This window comes from Amphibalanus amphitrite, unplaced genomic scaffold (assembly GCF_019059575.1).
Source record: "Amphibalanus amphitrite isolate SeventyFive unplaced genomic scaffold, NRLGWU_Aamphi_draft 000014F_arrow, whole genome shotgun sequence".
NCBI classification, from domain to species: Eukaryota; Metazoa; Arthropoda; class Thecostraca; order Balanomorpha; family Balanidae; genus Amphibalanus; species Amphibalanus amphitrite.
Window position 1 is genome coordinate 1,578,902 of NW_024881510.1, and position 21,642 is coordinate 1,600,543.

The following is a 21,642-nucleotide window of genomic DNA, read 5'->3' on the forward strand; positions in this document are numbered from 1 at the left end:
CAGACGGGCAAATACCCTCAAATAAGCATATTATTGAAATGGTGGACACCCTTAAACCTATGGTGTCTCGTCTGCTTTTAGAAACAAGCCAGGTTCGCGTTTGGATCACTTTGCTGATACCTAAGATTGAAGATGGAAATAATTTTGGTGTTTCCATTCAAGAGGAGTCCTTATTGGAAATAAAAGTTGTGGAAGCACAAGCTGCCGAATTTCTCGAGCATACGCCAGAGTACTTCAGGAGTAGGGCCAAAGCTTTGTCAAAAACGCTGAAATACCCTCAAATTGAAGATAATCACAAGCTAGTACGGCAGCTGGACGAAAATGAATACCATTACCTGCGCCGTGTTCTAACCGAGCTTCGAAATCACTACGCCATCCTTCATGACGTTATCACGAAAAACCTCGACAAGATCAAGGCTCCGCGCTCGCAGTCTATAAATATGATGAGCCTTTAGTCGTCAATAGCCGTGGTTCATGCGAGTTGCGCCAAACGGTTATTTGGACTGGAGACAGGTTAGATTTCTAGCCTGAATGTGGCTGGATGCAGTCTTTCACAAGTCTTTTGTGCTTTTTGTGCGTCAACCAGGAGTTATCTGCCAGCTTTCTTTCTATTTATCGACACAAGTATTCACGTTTGACAGGACGGCAAGAATCGGTATGACAATACATGCCGTTCCACGAATGGATAACTTATTCTCTGCGGTAGCAGTGACACTGCATGAATTTTCATTCTAAGGAGACTGCAGGCATCTCGTCACCATTTTTTATGATAATTGGCAATGCTATGTACGGTTCAAAGACGAATTATCGATAACAGCCTCTATCTCGTAGTTTACACATTCATAAGTTGTCCAAGATTGAAAAACTTTACCCTCGCCGGGCTATGTTTTCTATATTCTTCCCTGCCGATGGTGGCAAGATTATTTTATTGCCGCACTGCTAGGGGGAGTGGGGGAGAGGTATGTGTGTGTGGAACATCCACTCGCTGTTCCGCCCCTACTTGAGCTAGGAGCCTCGCGAAAAAATGAGCGGTTTCACCGCTACGAGACGCAGGTGCCTGATTTTAAAGGGACCCTCCCACCTTAACATTAGTTTTGAGTTGAGATAGCCAAATTGGTGGCCATGGCCTGAAAATACCGGTTTGGGCATTCACAACATCGAAAAATGCTTTAATTCGGAGATATGGAATTTCAAACTTGCAGTTTTCGGATTCTAAGGGGCTAATGCATTGGTATGCCCCCTTAGAATTTGTGACGTCAGCGGAGACCTAACGATTTTTAAATCTTTTACTAAAACGTTTGGCAGCACGCGGTGGTATATGCTGCTTTGCGCGCAACAAATGCCGCACTTTCAAATAAAGTCGCTAGGAACAGCGGAGATCCCAAAAAGTAAACAAAAGTAAAAGTCTAATATCTTGAAAACCGGTGAATATTTTTCGATGAAATTTGGTAGATATTCATTTTTGCTCTTTCTGAACCGAGCGACATCACTTTCATGCCAATTCATCAACTTTTTTGAAGGTGGGAGGGTCCCTTTAAGGGCTCAGGTCCGGTAATAGGTGAACAAAATGGCACCAGGATAATCTGAGGGCACGCTGACCAGGAACGTTCGATCTGTCTGGTCCAAGATCAGTCCACAGAAGCTGGACATGTTGATGTCTTGACGTCCCGGACCGTATGCTTGCCCGTATCTGGGAGAAGGTGGGATACATATGTAAGAAAAGCGCACCTCTCATGTTTGTTATTTTCATGCAATTGATGCTGGAAAGGTGTGACGTTATTTTTGGGACACCCTGTAGGTTCGGTAGTTCACCATAAGTCCACCGTCCGATTGGCTTGAATGGTTTCAATCGATTCTCCGTATCTGATTCCGGGTTGACAACGATTTTCAGGTCACTAGGTCATGACCTTCAAGGTCAAAGTCAAGGTCAAAGGACTGGAGACGTTATACAGCCTAAAGTTACGGTCTGATTGGCTTGCAAATGGTCTCAATCGATTCCCCGACCCCGATCTCATGTCGACGATTTTCAGGTTCCTAGGTCATGACCTTCAAGGTCAAAGTCAAGGATAAAGGTCGGGAACGCTCTACAGCCCAAAGTTGCCGTCCGATTGGCCTGCTAATGGTCTCAATCACTGAACGGTCGTCGGTCTCAATCGATTGCCCGACCCCGATTCAAGGTTGATAACGATTTTCAAGTCACTAGGCTAGGTCATGACTTTCTGGTCAGTCAAACAGACGTGATTCGAGGTCAACATGTTTTTGCTGCGTGATTGACGAACGTGTTCGCAGGAGATTGCGGTCGACTTATGTGGCGTGGCTGATACGATATAAATTGCTTCGGGAACTTAGGTGTTTTTATTTGATATTTTTATACTTTGGATGGTGAAAAGGTGATTAGTACTTGGGAGCGGTACGAGAGATAGATAGAAAAATAGTACTTTTTGGTAGGGACTAAGGAACTGGCCACAATTTAGAGAATAGGCCTTTTCAAGGCTCTTGCATATTGTCCCAAGCATTTGTCGTCCTTCCCTTCACAAACATCAATTGTTTCACTTTCATTTATGTGTTCTAATGTAAATTCATGGGTTTTCCCCATATTCATGGCATAGTATATGGATATGGGTATTCACATGTTGTCTTGCTGTAAAAGTGGCCACCGGTCTTAGTTAGGACGGCCGGTTTCTTTTCTGCTGCGTAGTTAGGTCGCCACCCTCCTCGCAAGGCCGGTAATGTAAGTTAGGGCCACTAAAAAAAGCCCAAAGCGATTATCAGCCATCAGGGTTGAAAGATTGAAAGGAATCTGCACAATTTGCCTATTTGTGGATTCCCAAGAATATCCTAATTTCAGAGATTTTCATGAAATACAACTTGCTAATATACTTTATGATCGGCGCAGCTTCTGAATTTGATTGCATGAGAGGGTGGTGAGGAGACGGACTGGCTGTTTCTAAATCTTGTGGTGGGATAGTGATTCTGTGTTCTAAGTGTAGTATTATAGTTACCGTAAAACGGGGTGTTAAGGGACAGTTTTGAGGTGTTTTGTTATGTAACTCAAGAAGGGTTGGAGATAGAAGCATCAAATTGTCAGCATTGTATGTGGAATTTGGTGCTTTACATGCCTGCCACGTAAAAGTTTTTAAGATTTATCCCTGCATATTATTTTTTATTATTTTTCATCACTGTCCCTTAGCACCCCAATGTGGGGTGTTAAGGGACACCTATATTATTCCAAGAAATGGTCATCAAATGCCCACAATTGGGGTGTGGAAGGGCACACAATTTATTTATTGAAATGTTTTGCATATTCTGTCACAAAACAAGTCAGGTTCATTCACCACTAATGACCTTTTTAGCCAATTACGTGTAATGCAGTTTACACTTGTGGAAAAAGTGCTAATTATAAGGTAAACAGAACCAAAAGTACCCTTCTGTCATCAATAAAAACCCATGTTGAAGCTAGTCACTTGTCATTATGTTGCCCTCTTTGTTTTAGCCTTTTTATGATGACATCACATTTACCTACATCAGTCTCCATTGACCCATCATTGTAAAAGAGAGTGTTGAGATGTTTTGTTACATAACTTAAGATGTGTTAGAGATAAAAGCATGAACTTACCAGCATTTCATGTGGAATTTGGTGTTTTCCATGCCTACTTAATTAAATTATATTTAGATATTATTTTTTATTTTTTATTCCCTGTCCCTTAGCACCCCACATCCACCACAAAATATGCATGTATCCGGAAAAGAGGAAGAGGATGATAAATGAATGGGTGGATTTGCACAAGTTTTTCAGGGAACATGTGCAATACATGTGACAATACACCTATGCATTCATTTTCCCTGTACACCCACTAGTTTATGTGGTACACACAAAGTTTTGGAGATGTTTCAATTTTGTGAAAATGTAGCATGATTTTCAAATCCATTTTTGAACCAAATCACTTGCATGAAAAACCATACCATTTTCTCCTATGGTCAAGAGCAAAACAGTGTCAACTACCACACTGAAGTTTTTATTGAACCTTCTCAAATTAGGAAGTTAATATGACTCAAAGTTTTTCCCATGCAACTGTCCCTTAACACCCCACTGTCCCTTAACACCCCATTTTACGGTAGTAAAAACTGATATTAGCCAGAATATGCCACCTACCCATCCCCTACCCCTGTGCCTGCTGGTTCGTATGTAAAATGTCAGGCACCCACCTTAAGAAATTAAATGTTCAGAAAAAAAGAAGACTTCACAAAAACTTGTGTATCACTCACCAGCTTCAAAATTTGACTTCACTTGATCTGACCGACCTGAAATTTATCTAAATATGCTGCATATCACTAATCTAGTACGTCCATTTAGTTCTATGAATAAATTTACCTACCCATTAAATATGTGTCACACATAACGCCTTATTCAGTGGGTAGTCTGTTTTGATGGCATGATGGGAATTGGGAACTTTACCTTGACTTTTGCATTAGATCATACAGTTTTTTTTTGTCATGGTAGCCTTACAGTGCATCCTGAATGATCAATCTGAATCCATTCTTGGTCAGCTGGACTCTAAAACCATTATAATAGGAATTTGTAATGTTAAAGGGACACTCCCACCTTAACATTAGTTTTGAGTTGAAATAGCCAAATTGGTGGCCATGGCCTGCAAATACCGGTTTGGGCACTCACAACATCGACAAATGCTTTAATTCGGAGATATGGAATTTCAAACTTGCAGTTTTCGGATTCTAAGGGGCTAGTGCATTGGTATGCCCCCTTAGAATTTGTGACGTCAGCGGAGATCTAACGATTTTTAAATCTTTTACTAAAACGTTTGGTAGCACGCGGTGGTATATGCTGCTTTGCGCGCAACAAATGCCGCACTTTCAAATAAAGTCGCTAGGAACAGCGGAGATCCCAAAAAGTAAACAAAAGTAAAAGTCTAATATCTTAAAAACCGGTGAATATTTTTCGATGAAATTTGGTAGATATTCGTTTTCGCTCTTTCTGAACCGAGCGACATCACTTTCGTGCCAATTCATTAACTTTTTTGAAGGTGGGAGGGTCCCTTTAACCTGGACCTGACCTTCACCTGGCCTGTGACCTAATTATGCAATTTTCTGCTCCTGATCGTAGAGACCTTTCGATCGTCATTTTCCCTGTCTTTCTATGACCATCTGGTCTGAAGATGGGGGGGGGGGGGGCGCAGTTGCTTTCCTAGCAGGATGCAGTGCCCTCCTTTGTTACCTTTCCTCTCTATATTTCAGGAAGCCTGAAGATCTATAGGGCAGAAGACAGGATGGTGGATTTATCACCTGGGCAGCGGCTAGCCTTGGGTGTCACAGTGCTGGCACTTGTTGATATCCTCTGGGTGACTTCTTCAGAACTTACTGAGGTGTGCTATTGTTGTTGCTGTGCTTGTGTCATGAAAAAGCTCTCATACAAGTGTTTTTCTAGAATATGTTCACATGCAATCAGTTTCAACTAGAATATGACTTTTCCATCAAGATAATCCCAATCATGGATAGCCTTGATATTTTCTGCCGTGCAAAGGAAGAACCACGTATGTCATTTTTTGGTCAAAAATGGTTTTTTATACCAATCGATAGCCCAAGAAACGGAGCATTTGGTTATGCGAATTATATTCACAAAAAGTTTTTTGAAAATACTTATATTTCCAAAAAACATTTTCCAAAAAACGTATGTCATATCCAAGGGTAGACAGCCAAGGCAAAAACACGTATGTTCGGACTTATCGTGTCCAAAGCACGTATGTCAAAGCTTTCTTGTGTAAATGATTTTTTATTTCTTACCAATGAAAACATACGTGGTTTTGCCAGATATCTCCTCATCATGGGTATCTAAAGATGTTAACGCTCGCGTGGTCAAAACACGTATGTACGGACATTCTTGCTTAAATTGCATTTTTCAAGCACATAAATGAGAACATACGTGGATTTGCCTACTATCTCCGGTAAGCCGACGACAGCGGCACCGACCCCACCGACGTACTGACGCAACCAGGGGACGCAGCAACGGCCATACCGACGGCACCAGGGGATGTGGAGTCGGCCCTACCGACGGCACCCGGGGACGAGGAGTCGGCCCTAACTACAGCAGCGGGGACGCGTCACCGGTCCTACATACAGCACCGGGGGGACGCGGCACCGGCCACACCGGCCCTAACGGAGGACACGTCACCGGTCACACCGGCCCTGCCGGGGGACACGGCACCGGCCTGACCGACGGCACGGGGAACGGCCGTACCAACGGCACCGGGGGACGCAGTACCGGTTCTACCGACAGCAGTTGGGAACGCAGCATCGGTCCTACCGACGACACCGCGGGACGCAGCACCAGTCACACTGGTCTTAGGGGAGGACACGGCATCGGCGATCCGGAAGACGCGACACTATATAGTGCTAACTACAAAAGCGGGGGACACGGCACCGGCCCTACCGACGACACAGGGGAACGCGGCACCGGCACCGTCACACCGGCCCTGATGGAGGACACGGCCAACGACGAGTCAACGACCATGCCGACTGCACCGGGGGACGTAGCGCAGGTCCTACCGACAGCACCGGGGGACGTGGCACTGACGCCGTCACACCGGCCCTAACTAACGGAGACACGGCACCGTCACTCCGGCCCTAACGGGGGACACGGCCACACCGGCCCTAAGGCCCGCCCCACACGAGTGCGATTTTGATGCGGTACGGTTGCGGTGCGGCTGCCGCACGTCAGGCATGCGGCTATCGTGCGGCATCTTGCAGCGCTGCGCGTCATCCATGCGGCGAAGAACGCCATCCATAACGGAGGGCACGGCACCGACCACACTGGCCCTACCGGGGGACGTGTCAACGACCCTACCGGCGGCGCCGGGGGACGCGGCACTCGTCACACGGGCCCTATGTAGATGTGGACACGTCACCGGCCCCACCAGAGGACGCGGCACCGGTCCTACCGACAGCACCGGGGGGACGCGGCACCGGTCACACCGGCCCTGCCGGGGGGACGCGGCACCGGTCTTAACGACAACACTGGGGGACGCCGCACCGGCCGCACAGTCCTAACGAAGGACGCAACACCAGCCCTGCCGATGCAGCCCGAGGACGTGACACCGGTACTAACGAAGACACCGGGGACGCGGCGCCAGTCCTACCGGGGGACGCGGCACTGGCCACAGTCACACCGGCCCTACCGGGGGGACGCGGCACTGGCCACACCGGCTCTACCGGGGGACGCAGCAACGGCGCTAATGGAGGACACTGCATCGGCCCTACCGACTGCACCGGGGGACGTAGCGCAGGTCCTACCGACAGCACCGGAGGACGTGGCACTGACGCCGTCACACCGGCCCTAAAGGAGGACACGGCACCGTTACTTCGGCTCTGCCGGGGACACGGCACCGGCCACACCGGCCCTAACGGAGGACACGGCACCGGCGCTACAGGAGGACGCGGCACTGGTGCTACCTACAAAAGCGGGTGACACGGCACCGGCGCTACAGGAGGACGCGGCACTGGTGCTACCTAGAAAAGCGGGTGACACGGCACCGGCACTACAGACGACACCGGGGGACAGCGCGGGTCCTACCAGAGGATGCGTACAGTGGAACGTGGCATCTGCCACACCGACTCAGTATTCTTCCACCGGCCCTGGAGGGGGGGGGGGGGGGGAAGGGACGCGGCACCGACCCTACCGACGCAACCGGGGACGTGCCACCGCAGGGCGCTGCACCAGCGTGACCGGGGGCGCGGCAACGGCCCTTCCGGGGGATCCGGCACGGGGGGGGGGCAGTACTGGCCCCACCGACGGCACGGGAGGTTATAAGAATCTTCCCATGGACTAATCTGTGTAGTTTCGTACAAATTTTCGCTTATATAAACAGCAACGTTAAAACACCCAGCCCCGGATATAAATGCTAGCGATACACACGCTTTGGGTGTGGCGAAATTTGCCTAGCAGGAATCACAAAGCCACTCCCACGGCCACAATCCTCATTGGTACGCTGGCTTTTATGTTGGAAATGAACGTATGTTGCGGTGTCAAAACAATCGGTGTTGGCAAAAACACGTATGTCATCCACTGCTAGTCACATACGTTGTTTTGCCAATTACGACTTAGTTTGAGCGCCACATACGTGGTTTAGCCACACGGAAAATGACATACGTGTTTTTTCCTTTGCAAAGTTTAATTTGATTGATCAAATTTGATGGTGGCAAAACAACGCCTTAGAGTTTTTAGGGCAGTATTTATAAAAATATATTTACAACAAGGCTCATCGGAATCGCAAGGCGGAGAGGAATTCAATGATATCTTTCTTTTGTCTGTGCGATCTTTTACACGGTTGCTACAATGAAAAACGCATTTTCGGCTCTCCTGAACATTTTTGTTTTTCAAAAAACGGTAACATACGTGGTTTTTCCTTTGCACGGCAGTTTTGATAAAAATTATGGCTCCCTTAGTCATCTATTTGCATTTTTGAATGGTTTCGTGCATGATTGCTGACACTTGTTTTGTTTTGGCAGTACATCTTCAAGGTGGATGGCTACAACAAGCCGTTTTTCTCAACATACCTAAAGAATGCCATGTTCTCGCTGTTCCTGTTGGGGTTTCTGGTGTGGCCGCCGTGGCGCAGTGCCTGTGCCGAGCGCCAGGAGCTGCTAGTCGTGAGTACTCCGGTCGGTATCAGTCAACAGGTACTGCATGTGAGCTCCGGACCATTGCTAACCGAGGAAGGCTTGCACGGATGGAGCGTCCGCACCACACTAACTGGGGAGCTCGCGAGCCCCGGATCCGACTGCTTCGCTGCTCGCTCTGCCTTGCCAGGCCAAACGGGAAATGATGCTGGTACCTCGGAGAGAATCGACGTGTCGGAGAGACAGACGCGTCGACGTCTTAGGTCGAGTACGGCTTTGCATAATCCATCATTCAGTAAGCCGTCAAATGTGTATTGCTTATTGGCACTGGTTTGACGCTTCTAACCATGCTTATTGATTAACTTCTTCATGTGGCATGAAACGTCTGATTTAAATTCCAACCGGTCTGCGCTGATCTCGTTGATTGATTGGTCTAAAATTACGAACAGCAGCTTCTTCAAGTATTGTTAAAGCTTTCGTCTCAAGGTGCTGACACGCTGCTCTGAAGCATTTGCGAAAAAGTGATAGGAAATTGTGTCATATATGAAGTGATGGTCCCATTGCGTACAGAGCACGCGACATAAGAAAATCTAAGTGTGTATTATTGGGCGATGTGGGGATAGATTGGTCAGAATACAAATATAGAGATCATGAATTGAGTACTTTGCTTACTTGAATATTAACTGAATAATATTACCTACTTAGATAGTAATCACAGCTTTAATAGTAAACGTAACATGGTGTCAGAAGTTTATTGAACCTATTACTTTAGAAGAATAAGTGAGTAGCTCTCAATAAGTTGATAAACATGGCGCAAGGATTTCCACTTCCACCACCACTCACGCTGACACTGTCAAAGACCGATTCTCTGGCTGCACCGTGGAAGACATGGAAAAGACAGTGGGATAATTATTCGATCGCAACCGGCTTAAATGAAAGGCCGGAAAATGTTCAAGTGGCGACTCTACTGACCTGTTTGGGGCCTGAAGCCTTGAACGTACTGGACGGATTGTGTCCAAATGAAGAAGATCAAAAGAAACTAGCGACTGTTCTTGAGAAGTTCGAAGAGTTCTGCGGGGGATCTAAAAACGAGACATTTGAAAGATACAAATTTAACTCAAGAAACCAAGAAAACGAAGAGCCCGTTGAGTTGTATCTAGCCGAATTGAGAAAACTGGCCAAATCCTGCAACTACAGGGATCTAGAAGACAGTCTTATAAGAGACAGAATCGTTTTGGGAGTCCCTGACGTGTCTGTACGTAAGCGTCTCCTACAGGAGCCAGATTTGACTCTAGCCAAGGCTATTTCAGTTGTCAAGGCACACGAGGCGACACAAAAACAGATGAAGGACTTCGCCGGAGACACCAACGCCGAGGTTCACGCACTACAAAGGCGTCCCCCGGTACAACGCAGTTTTGCTGCGGCTAACAGACATGAAACGCCAAGGCCCCGCGAGTGCAAATTCTGTGGGAGAATGCACCCATTCAAAAAGGAGAGCTGCCCTGCATGGGGAAAAGCCTGTCAAGCATGTGGCCGACGGAACCACTTTGCAACGAAATGCCGGTACGCAGAAGTGCGTCTACTTGAGCCGGATGCAGTCCAGGACGACTGTGTAGAAGACGGCGCGAGTCAGCACCAAACGGAGAACACTCTGACTCTGGAGATCGGTGCTCTGTCATCGCGAGACGCAGGCAAGCTGTTCGCAAACTTGCTGCTCGGAAGTGACCACTTACAGCGGTTCCAGCTGGATACGGGTGCGTCTGCCAACATAATACCGCAGCACGTCTACAAAAAAGCTTGTGTGGACAGCAACATGAAAAAGCTTAAGCGGTGTGATATATCGCTCGTCATGTTCAACAAAAGCACAACCAAAGTCGTTGGCAAAGCCGAGATAGACGTTCTGAACCCGAAGAATGGGTCAAGATATGTGGTGGAATTTTTGGTGGTACGCGAAGACTTCACCCCACTGATTGGGCTGAAAACACTGCAGACAATGGAGTTGATCGAAGTAAGGTCGGAGAACATCGACTACGTGAATGATTTAGATGTAAATGAGAGCAAAGAGACTGGCTTCTACAAAAATGAAGCAAGAGGAAACAGGGCTGGTGAGAACAGCAGAGCTGCAAAAGCAGACCTGAAGGTACACAAGCAAGCGCTACCGGAAAGAAGCACAAACAAAGAAGCAGAGAAAAAAGACTTCTCAACAAATGATTTACATGCGCAGTACCGGGATATCTTCACTGGGGTCGGAAAGCTACCCGGAAAGCTTCATATCCAAACTGATGAGTCAGTGAGACCAGTACAACTAGCTGCAAGATCGGTTCCAGAAGCAATGAAGCAGGACATCAAGGACGAGCTGGACCGTTTGGTAAAAGACGGCATCATTTCGACGGTGTCAGAACCGACTGACTGGGTCTCCGCCATGGTAGCCGTAAGCAAGCCCACAAAAGGAATTCGGATCTGTATCGATCCACAGCCATTAAACACGGCCATCAAACGAAACCACTATCCGCTGCCCACGATAGAAGACTTGACTCCCGCACTAGCAAACGCTAAAGTGTTCACAGTCTGCGACGCCAAAAGTGGGTACTGGCATGTCGAGCTGGACACGGCCAGTAGCTACCTCACGACGTTCGCTACACCGTGGGGTAGGTATCGCTGGCGACGCATGCCGTTTGGCCTGTGTCTAGCGTCCGAAGAATTCCAGCGAAGACTCCATCAAGCTCTCGAAGGCTTGGAAGGCGTGATGGCAATAGCAGACGACATACTCGTCTACGGGAACGGTGCCTCTCACTCAGAAGCCGTGGAAGATCATGATAGAAAACTGTTATGTCTACTAGAAAGGTGCAGAAACGTAGGACTTAAACTGAACATGGAGAAAATGAAGCTCAGGCAGACTGAAGTGAAGTATATGGGCCACATCTTCACACCTAATGGCATGAAGGCAGATCCTGACAAGGTAAAGGCAGTCAAGAACATGCCTGCCCCAGAGGACCGCAAAGGTGTGCAAAGAGTGCTTGGCCTGGTGAACTATCTACAGCGGTTCGCCCCCAACCTCGCGGAAGCCTCTGCACCTCTCAGATCGCTTCTCAAGAAAGAAAATGCATTCATCTATGAGGAGGTACACAAGCGGTCATTGGAAAACATCAAGGAGATCATAACTCAAGATCCCGTGTTGAAGTACTATGATGTCAAGAGAGAGGTTGTGGTACAGGTTGATGCATCCAGCCATGGGCTGGGAGCCTGTCTTATGCAAGACGGCCAGCCGGTAGCATATGCATCAAGAGCGCTCAATGAGACCGAAAAGAACTACGCTCAAATCGAAAAGGAGCTTTTGGCTATTGTGTATGGACTCAACAAGTTTGAACGCTTCACCCAAGGAAAGAAAACTAAGGTGGAGTCAGATCACAAACCTCTCGAGTCGATCATGAAAAAGCCGCTGGTGAGCGCACCAAAACGACTCCAAAGAATGATGCTCCAGCTGCAGAAGTATGATTTTGAAGTTGTCTACAAACGTGGCCAGGAGATGTACATAGCGGATGCTCTCAGCCGAGCACATGAGGCCGAGGCTACAGACGACAAACTCAAGGGTCATGTATGCCTCCTAGAAGAAATTTCGTCAGACGAAGTGGAAATAAGAAACATGAATGCCTTAGAACACAGTCCGGTGTCAGACAGAACGACAAAGCTCATTCTGCAAGCTACAGAAGAAGATCAAGAGATGCAAGAAATGATCAGAATGATCAAGAACGGTTGGCCCGGCAGCAAGAAGCAGATATCTGACCAGCTGAGACCGTACTACAACGTCAAAGAAGAGCTTTCCACTAGGGATGGGTTTGTCCTGAGAGGCGAGCAGATCGTGATCCCAAGGTCCATCCGCCACATCTTGAAAGAGCGAGTGCATTCGGCACATATCGGACTGCAGGGATGCCTCAGAAGAGCTCGTGAGGCGATATACTGGCCAGGTATGACGGAGGAACTGAAGGAGCTGGTCACCAGGTGCAGTGTATGTCTGGAGTACGGTAGAAAACAACAACGGGAGACACTGAGCTCGCAAGATATACCACAGCGACCATGGCAGTACATAGCTTGCGACATGATGGAGTTCAAGAACCACTCGTATCTGGTGACAGTTGATACATTCTCGGATTTCATTGAATGTGATAGGCTTAGTGACAAGAGAGGAAGTGAAGTGATAAGGATCTTAAAGTCCCAGATGGCAAGACACGGATTGCCCGAAAAAATGATGACGGACAACGGGCCGCCCTTCAATTCAGCTGAGTTCAGACAATTCGCTGAGAAGTTCGACTTCAGACATCAGACGAGCTCGCCAGGATATCCCCAGTCAAATGGCAAGGCGGAAAGTGCTGTGAAGATCCTCAAGAATCTCATGATAAAGGCAGAAGCGGACGGCCGAGATGCCTACTTGGCGCTGCTCGACTGGCGCAACACACCGACCGAAAGCATCGGTAGCTCACCGGCACAAAGATTGTTCGGTCGCCGCACACGCACACTGCTCCCAACTACAAAGTCACTTCTCAAACCCAAGACAGTGCGCGACGTCCCCAGCCGATTAGCTGATCGCCAGCAGAAGCAGGCCGTCTATTACAACAGAGGTGCAAAGGATCTTCCGATGCTCAGCGAAGGGGAGCATGTCTACATGGCCCCTGCACCAGGACGTAACCATTGGAGGGCGGCTACCGTCAGTAAGTATCTGGGGAACAGATCATATCTCGTGAAGACTGACGATGACGGCGGCGTGTATCGCCGGAATAGACGTCACCTCCGCCGTGACCCGGGTCAGGACAAGCCTCCGTATCAAGAGGCCGGGTCACGACCGACCTTCGAAAGGGCTCGACCGGCACCGGACAGACCGGGAAGGGGTGCAGCGACACGCCAGTCATCTGATGATGAGTATATGTATATACCCGTCCCCAGTGTACCAAGACAAGTGGCTGCTACGCCACAACAGGCTCAACACAGAGAACAGGCGCAAGTGACTCGATCTCCATACCTACTCAGAAGCAGGAGGAGAGTCAACTGAGCATGTTCAGAAAAGGGAGGATGTGTCATATATGAAGTGATGGTCCCATTGCGTACAGAGCACGCGACATAAGAAAATCTAAGTGTGTATTATTGGGCGATGTGGGGATAGATTGGTCAGAATACAAATATAGAGATCATGAATTGAGTACTTTGCTTACTTGAATATTAACTGAATAATATTACCTACTTAGATAGTAATCACAGCTTTAATAGTAAACGTAACAGAAATAATATTTTGTATTTTTTTTTTTGGCATTGTTTGATAAGACATGTGTGCGAAAAGAAACCTAGAAATGTCCGTCGAGTTACAATGAAAGCAATTTTGCGTCATATTAGATGACATGGCTCCTTTTTACGACCTGACGAACGTTGGGTGGTGCTCCGATTTGTGATTGTTGATTTATTCTCGCTGTGTTTTAGCCGATGGAGACGATGTCTGAGGACTGCTTCGTGTTTGTTGGCTTACTTGGCGCTGTGTGTTTTCTTTTGTTTCAGCCGATGGAGACGATGTCGGAGGACGGCGCCAGCTCTGCCGGCAGTCCGGCACCAAACAGTCCCACGCCGGGTTTCCGGCGAGCGCTGGTCAGTACCTCGGGGCTCTCCTTGCCGCCCACCTCCCCCTCTGTAGCCCATGCCCTCCTAAACGGGCAGCCTTCCTCCTTCCACAACCGGCAGTACCCGATACACCACTCGGTCCACGGCTCGCCTGTATTAGTCACCATCGATGTATGACATTCGCATCGATATTCGTGTGTTTACGGCACTGTCAGAATCCGTGAACTCTGACGTCTCTGGAGGGAGCGGAGAAAGTACGTACGTGCTATGCATGGGCTCTTCCTTGCAGACAGCGCGAGTGTGTCCGTCTCCCGTTAGCCAGAGTGAGTGTGTATCTATAACCCGTTTGAGTGCATTCGTTATCATAATTTGACCTCGCCCCTTCTGTGCGGACAGAGTGAGCCGGAGTTTGTGCCAGTCATGTTTGACGAGGAACGCTCGTCGGGCACCGACAGCGAGGACCAGGCGGCCGCGGCCGGCGGACGACGCCGCAGGGCCGTCCGCTTCAGCCGCGTCAAGGAGGTGCGCCAGCTGTGTGAGCGGGACGCCGGCCAGGCGCTGTTTGCGCGCCTCTCGTACCGCGCCAGCGTGCAGCTGCGGCGCCAGGCACTGCTGCGTGCCGCCCGCCTGCCGCCGGGACAGGTGGCCCGGCTGGCGCTGCAGTTCACCGTCCCCGTGAGTACCGACCCCCTCCACTCCGACTGCCGCTCTTAGCCCCTCCCCCCTCCGCACGGCCATTCCCTCCCTCTGCCGTCCTCCCCTGACTACCCCCGCCCCCCCACACACACACATACACCACCTAAGCCGCCCAGCTGGTGCTGTAGTTTATAACTGTCCTGGCCGCCCCCAGTGCACCCTTCCCCTTACGACTGCCTGTGGCACACGTTGGTGAACTCTCGGGGCCCCTGCTGCCGGTGACATACACTAATAGTAGATAGGTCACACCTGATAAAGAGTCCGTACAACGTATCGGCTCGCTGTGCCATTTTATTGCTTTATTGACCTCTGTGGCCTATCGTCCTTACTGCCTACTGCCTAGCTTTCTCTTATCATCAAGGTAATATTTAGGCGTGAATTGTCAGACGGCTGTTTTATGCGATAGCGGTAATTAATGCAGATTTGGTAGTCTGACTACCATGCAAGTGTTATGTCTGTGTGGAGTAATCTGTGAGGGTCACCCTTGCACCTGTGTGGGCTGCATGGAGCGGTGGCTGAGGTCAGTCGGGTCAGCTCACGTCTGACGCCCTGTCTCTCTCCGCCAGTTCGTGCTGGGCCAGTACTGCTACCAGCTGGCGCTGAGTCTCTCGGAGGCCGCCTACGTCAACATCCTGAGCTCGTCGTCGGGTTTGTTCGCCCTGGTGCTGGCCGCCGTGTTCCCGTCCACGCCCGGGGACCGGTTCACGCTGTCCAAACTGCTGGCCATCACCGTTAACATCGGAGGAGTGGTGAGCAACGACTTCCCCGCCGGCCGGCTGCCCGTGCATGGCACCCACAACCTAGAAATGTCACCTCACACGGATCGAGATGACTTTTTATTATCACTGTCTGGTGGGGGGGGGGGAGGGGGGCTGACATATGGGCTGCGCTGCTCCAGTGACCAGCTCTGTGACCTGGAACACTGCGTTGACCCCGCTCCCTATGCCGTCAGGTGGCCGTCAGTCTGTCGGGCCTGCAGGGCCACTTTGAGCTGCCGCTGGGCGCACTGTGGGCACTGGCCGGCGCATTCCTCTACGCCTCGTACGTGGTCCTGCTGCGCGCCCGCGTCGACCACGAGGACAAACTGGACCTCATCATGTTCTTCGGTGAGACGCGGGGGTGTCACAGTCGCCGGCACTGTGGTTCGAACGGGCGTCCTGGCCAAACCGGCCGCTCATCGCACCCGCTGAATAGCAGCTGTCCCACTTTTGCATCATACAGATTGTGTGGGATTCGCTTATCGTTTTCGAGTAATGCTACGGGATGAATTTATCACCTGCTGTGCATCTAAGCTCAAGCAGACTGAAATTACAGACTGATCTGGCTGCTAGAGTACTAAGTCTGTATTCTAGCCTTAGTCCCCTAGCAGCTATCGACCAGTGACTTAATATGAAAGATGCTGTGAAGATGCTGCTCGGTTCTCACCTTATGCAAGAGGCCCCCTAGTATCACAGCTCTGTGTATGTGCGGCAGGTTTTGTGGGCGCGTTCACTGCGCTGCTGTTCTGGCCGGGTTTCCTGGCGGGCCACTACAGCGGCTACGAGCCGTTCCAGCTGCCGTCCCGCCAGCAGTGGATGTTCCTGGTGGCCAACGGTCTGATCGGCACCGTGCTCTCCGAGCTCCTCTGGATGTGGTGAGCAATGAGCGCGGGTCGGTCACCTAGTTAACGCCCGGGTCAGTTATCCTGTCACTTAGTGTCTGAGCGCGGGTCAGTCTGATTAGGCACCGCGCTCTCAGAGCTTTTCTGGATGTGGTGAGTGGATGGCATGAGGGCTCAGTGCTGTTGCATGAAGTGGTGTGCACCGAATGGTGAATAAGTCGTAGTGCTCTGAGTGGCGTGTCGGCGATTTTAGACGTGTAGATACAGTATATCGTGACGTTACGTGAGACGGTGTGAATCGTTTGTTGTGCGATTATTTATTTTTATTGTAATGGTATTGTGCTGCAGTAATAACGTTTCCGTTGTCTTTCTAGGCCTCCCACTCCTGACTTTAATTGCCCTCAGGGGCTGTCTGCTGACCCTCGCCCCTCCCCCAGGGGCTGTTTGCTGACGTCGACGCTGATCGCCACGCTCTCGCTGTCTGCCACCATTCCGCTGACGATGGCCGCCGACGTGGTGCTGCGCTCCGTCCACTACCCGGCCTCGTTCTACCTGGGTAGCGTGCCCATCTTCGCCGCCTCGGTGGCGGTGACGCTGCTGGCGCACTGGGACAACTGGGACCCGGCGCTGGAGGGACTCCGGCTGGCGGCCGGCTGCTGCTGCCGCTGCCGCCGGCGGCCCGTACCACTGCGGTGAGCTGAGCCACACTTCCTAACTCCCCCCCCCCTCGACCCCAGGGTCGCACTGCGGCCCGTACCACTGCGGTGCGGTGAGTGGAGCCACATCTCCCACCCACCCCGACATAAGCGGAAAGAGGAGGAACTGCCACGGTCTCTTCGTATCTAGTTATTTTACTGAGAAACTAGACGTGATAGGTGAAGAAAAGGCGTAAGTTCTTTTCAGTGTTCTTCTTTCGGAACCTGAATATATGCGTTCAGCTTTTTCACGTTAAGCTTTCACGTTCAGCTTTTTCACGTTTCACCACCTTTCTTAACCCGCGCACCGACGGGGGGGGGGCGGATATCCGCCCCCCCTCCCTGAGGTTTTTCGCGAATAGCGGGAAAACCGCGGCGCGTAGCGCCGCGAAATTTGGTATGACTATAACCTCATCAATTTTACACATGGTGTGCAAGTTTGAACCTCCTACCTTTTAAGGTCAGGTCACCAGGTCACTTTGAATGACCCAACCTCAAGTCACTTTTTTGCAACTTTGTCACCGTGCCAGAGCTACAGTAGATGTCGGAGGCCTTTGAAAGTCGCAGGATATTATTAGGTCATTAGTAGCTACAATTTGTATATCTCGGAATTTTGATATCGGTGACTTAAGGTCAGGTCAATTTCGCGACCTCCCCATTATAAGTCAATGGGGAGAAAATCAACTCCCTGTTTTTACCACTAAAACGGGTCGGAATGGCCCATATACCATACATGACTTCATATACGATCAACCTTCACTACCTTGAGGTCTGTTTTGCTGTTGGGCAGCTGTGAGGTCATGTGACGTCATCAAAGGTCACCAAAGGTTTTTGGCCAATAACTCCGTACAGGAACAAGATACAGACGCGTGGATGGTCTCATTGTGTTCAGCTCGTCAAGACGCATCGAATGATATACATGATGACCTCGAGGTCACGTGACCTGAGGTCAACCTTTGACCTTAACCTTTCGAGGTCAACATATATATCATTCGATGCGGATTGACGAGAGGATCACGATGATGCCCTTAGTTTGTTCCTAGCTTGACTAATTCGAAAGTTATTCGAGAAAAACTCTCCATATCTAGCGCCGCCATTTTGACTTTTTCTACCCCTGTGACGTCATCTTTGACCTGACCTGAAAATGACCTTAGTAAAAATTGTAGATCTTGGCCGTGCGTATCCGATGCCGTTTACCGCTTGTCGCTATCTTGCTTCGTTCTCGAGATCTCAGGGGGGGGGGGGCGGTCATCCGCCCCCCCCCCCGTCGGTGCGAAGTTGGCGCAGACCCCCGTCGGTGCGCGGGTTAAATTGATAGTCGCAAAAATATACACCAACATCATGTTTTAGCAGCTGTTTTGGGGCAGACAATCTGGTAAAGACCTTCGTGGATTGGCTAGATTTGTTGACATTTTTTAGGTAATAAAGACACTGGTTTGACGCTCAGGTGATGAAGTGAAATGCAATGTCATTACAGCTTTGGTGCCCGGCTAACGCCAGAATATGTGCCTTTGCGTACCAGGGCCGCTGTTTGGACTGCAGCTGTGCTTATTTGACGTGAACCGTGTCCCGTCTGTCCAGGTCGGACCCGGCGACGGCCGAGCAGTCGACCTCGCTAATATCGGCCTCCGATGACGAGGATGACGAGGAGGAGGAATTCATCCGGACCAGCACGTGATGGCGACTCGTCAGCGGAGCTAGGTGCCGGGCCAGGGGGACACAGCGGGCCGGGGAGGGTGACGGGACGTGGAACAGACGCCGGGGAGGCGCACAGTGCCCGGGTCTCCCGGTCCCCCGGTGGGCCCTCCGAGTAGCGGCTGCGGCTAGGTGGAGCGGGGAGCTGCTGGTCGCCGGTCGTACGGTCCCGTCAGAGGGCGCTGTACGGGCTTGACGAGCTTCCCAGGGTGCCCCACCCGGCTCGATCAGCTCGTCAGGGGGCGCCGTACGGGTCTGATCAGACCGTCAGAGGGCGCTGTACGGGCGAGACAAGCTTCCCAGAGTGCCCCACCCGGCTCGATCAGACCGTCAGGGAGCGCCGTACGGATCTGACGAGCCCGTCAGAGGGCGCCGTGCGGGTCTGACTAGTCCGTCAGGGGTCGCCGTACGGGTCTGATCAGTCCGTCGTCCGTCAGAGGGCGCCGTACGGGCCTGATCAGACCGTCAGGGGCGCCGTACGGGTCTGACGAGTCCGTCAGAGGGCGCCGTACGGGTCTGATCAGCCCATCAGGGGCGCCATACGGGTCTGACTAGTCCGTCAGAGGGCGCCGCACGGGTCTGACTAGTCCTTCAGAGGGTGCGCCGCACGGGTCTGATCAGTCCGTCAGGGTGCGCCGTACGGGTCTGACGAGTCCGTCAGAGGGTGCGCCGTGCCAGCCCGCCAAGGGACACCGTAGACATCAGCCTGTCCGGGACGTCACTCTGACCTCACCAGCCTGTCAGAGGGCGCCACACGGACAGACCGGCCGGCTGTACCGATCGCTCTCACATATCCCTTTCCCGTGCGTGTTGTGGCAGTGTGGTTTGCTGCCGCTGGTCCATTTGTTAGCGGGTGACGCTTTTATTTATATATTTAACTTCATGCAGTGTTGTGTCCATTATTTTGGGTATTGAAACCATCGCCAGGTATTTATTCTTAGCCAAGCTTATAACCATCAGTTGGTATCGAATTACATCGCCAATGGTACCAACTGGCTTCAGGGAACATGATTTAAAGTCCATTAACGTTCCTTGTTATCGTAGTGACATATGATCATGGACTGGTGCTGGTACTGGTACCGAAGAGCATTTATTTGCACTCGGCTTACTATGCTAATAACTTTCTTTAAAATGCGTTCAGTATTTCCTTTGGCACACTCTACGTAAGACGGCTGATTTTGGTTAGACTACCGCATCCTTCCTACATCTATATGGCTTTAATTTTTTTAGCTGCCGTCATTTACGCTGTAAGGGTACCTAAGTTTAGTTTGTGCGTTTTTTAAATCGAACAGCATTAAAATGTAATGCCGTTTTCACTGATTCGGTCCGCGAAGAGTTCATGATCTCGATGAAAAGTAAGATTGATGCATCAGTTCATGAGTCTACGACTCTACCTGTTTCGCAGCCATAGCGAACAAGCTTAGCCAAAGGTTTGCATGACTTGTTATCATAGTCCTAGTAAATATGCATTTATGTACATTCCTCGAGTTTTCATTATCTTTGTTTTGTTGCCCTCTGTGGGAAAAGTGATGTATTCCCCCGGTGTAATCGATCGTTAAACAACGCCTCAAGCTCTTGATCATAGCGATTATGACGAATTTTTATAGTTTTGTTTTCCATTAGTCCCGCTTTGTGATATAAGCACTACTGCAAACTCGTCTCTGGTATCTATTGTGTGTTATTTTATGGTTGGTGTCGGCTCTTCATTTGCACAAGCTGTGGTTGTGGGGCACATGTCACGGTGGGAGATAGGTGCTGGCGACCAACGTTGGGCTCATCTGACTTGTGTTGGCCGCACGGCCAGTTTTGCCGCGGTTGCTGTACCCTGTGATGTGCGTTAGCCGCCGGGTGGCCGTTTGATGATGGCTCGCGTGCGAGCCACCGCCTCGCACGGCGCTCTAGAGCGCTACAAAGCTCGGCACTCTCGGCTTCGGCACTACTGCCAACCAGGGCGGGACTGAGTGCGCCAGATAGAATGTCGAAGTGAAGAGCTTGCGTTTGCAGGGGACATACCCACACACATGCTAAGACTGGTCCCAGGTTTGTTGATCCTACGCGCTGTGCAGGTAGCGAATTGGTAGATGCCACAAACGTTGTGGGTGGTGGCCGTGTGGTGGCTTTCATCGATGCTTGTTAATGGTTAGTGAGCCAAATGTGCGATAGCTAGCTGTTGAGTGATTATTTAGCGGTATTCCGTGCCGACATATCGAACCGGTATCGTTGTTGGTGATGCTGCCATGTTACCATGATTGTTAATTGCCGATGGTGAATTAAAGCCCGATAGATGGATCACCTAGTCATCGGCTCTGATCGTTAGGGCTAGTTAGACATTGGGCGTTAATTATGTCGGTGGCATGAAAGATATTGCTGATTGGTTTATAGGTCAGTTTGACGCATCCTGGTTTTCTGTCGCTCTGGTGATTGTTAACCCGCGCCCTGATGGGGGGGGGGGCCATTTTGGCCCCCCCCCCCTGTGGTTTTTCTTAAATAGCGAAAAAACGGCGGCGCGCAGCGCCGCCAAATTTTGGGTACCTTACCGGACATCAATTTGACACCTTCACAAAAAATTTCAAGTCACAGGTCACCTCAGGTCAGGAGTTATTGAGGTCAAACTGAGGTCATGTTCGAGTAAAAATGAGCAAAAAACATGACATCTTGAAACGCTCACTAATTCTACAGTTCACAAGCAATTTTAAAGTTCTTTATGTGGTTGTGTAGAGAAAA

General features: G+C 50.2%; 2 protein-coding genes across 2 annotated transcripts; both read left to right on the forward strand.

Moving 5' to 3' along the window:
- Positions 1 to 5,230: 5,230 nt before the first annotated feature.
- On the forward strand, positions 5,231 to 20,137 carry LOC122384754 (solute carrier family 35 member F5-like). The gene is made up of 9 exons (XM_043372468.1): positions 5,231 to 5,381; positions 8,521 to 8,661; positions 14,173 to 14,259; positions 14,629 to 14,907; positions 15,495 to 15,677; positions 15,881 to 16,034; positions 16,402 to 16,561; positions 16,966 to 17,220; positions 18,805 to 20,137. Exons 1-9 carry the CDS (start codon positions 5,286 to 5,288, stop codon positions 18,899 to 18,901), a joined length of 1,452 nt encoding a protein of 483 aa, XP_043228403.1. The 5' UTR covers positions 5,231 to 5,285; the 3' UTR covers positions 18,902 to 20,137.
- On the forward strand, positions 9,482 to 12,268 carry LOC122384745. Its single transcript, XM_043372455.1, has 2 exons — positions 9,482 to 11,475; positions 11,580 to 12,268. The coding sequence occupies exons 1-2, from the start codon at positions 9,974 to 9,976 to the stop codon at positions 11,584 to 11,586; spliced, it is 1,509 nt and encodes a 502-aa protein (XP_043228390.1). The 5' UTR covers positions 9,482 to 9,973; the 3' UTR covers positions 11,587 to 12,268.
- Positions 20,138 to 21,642: the final 1,505 nt, after the last annotated feature.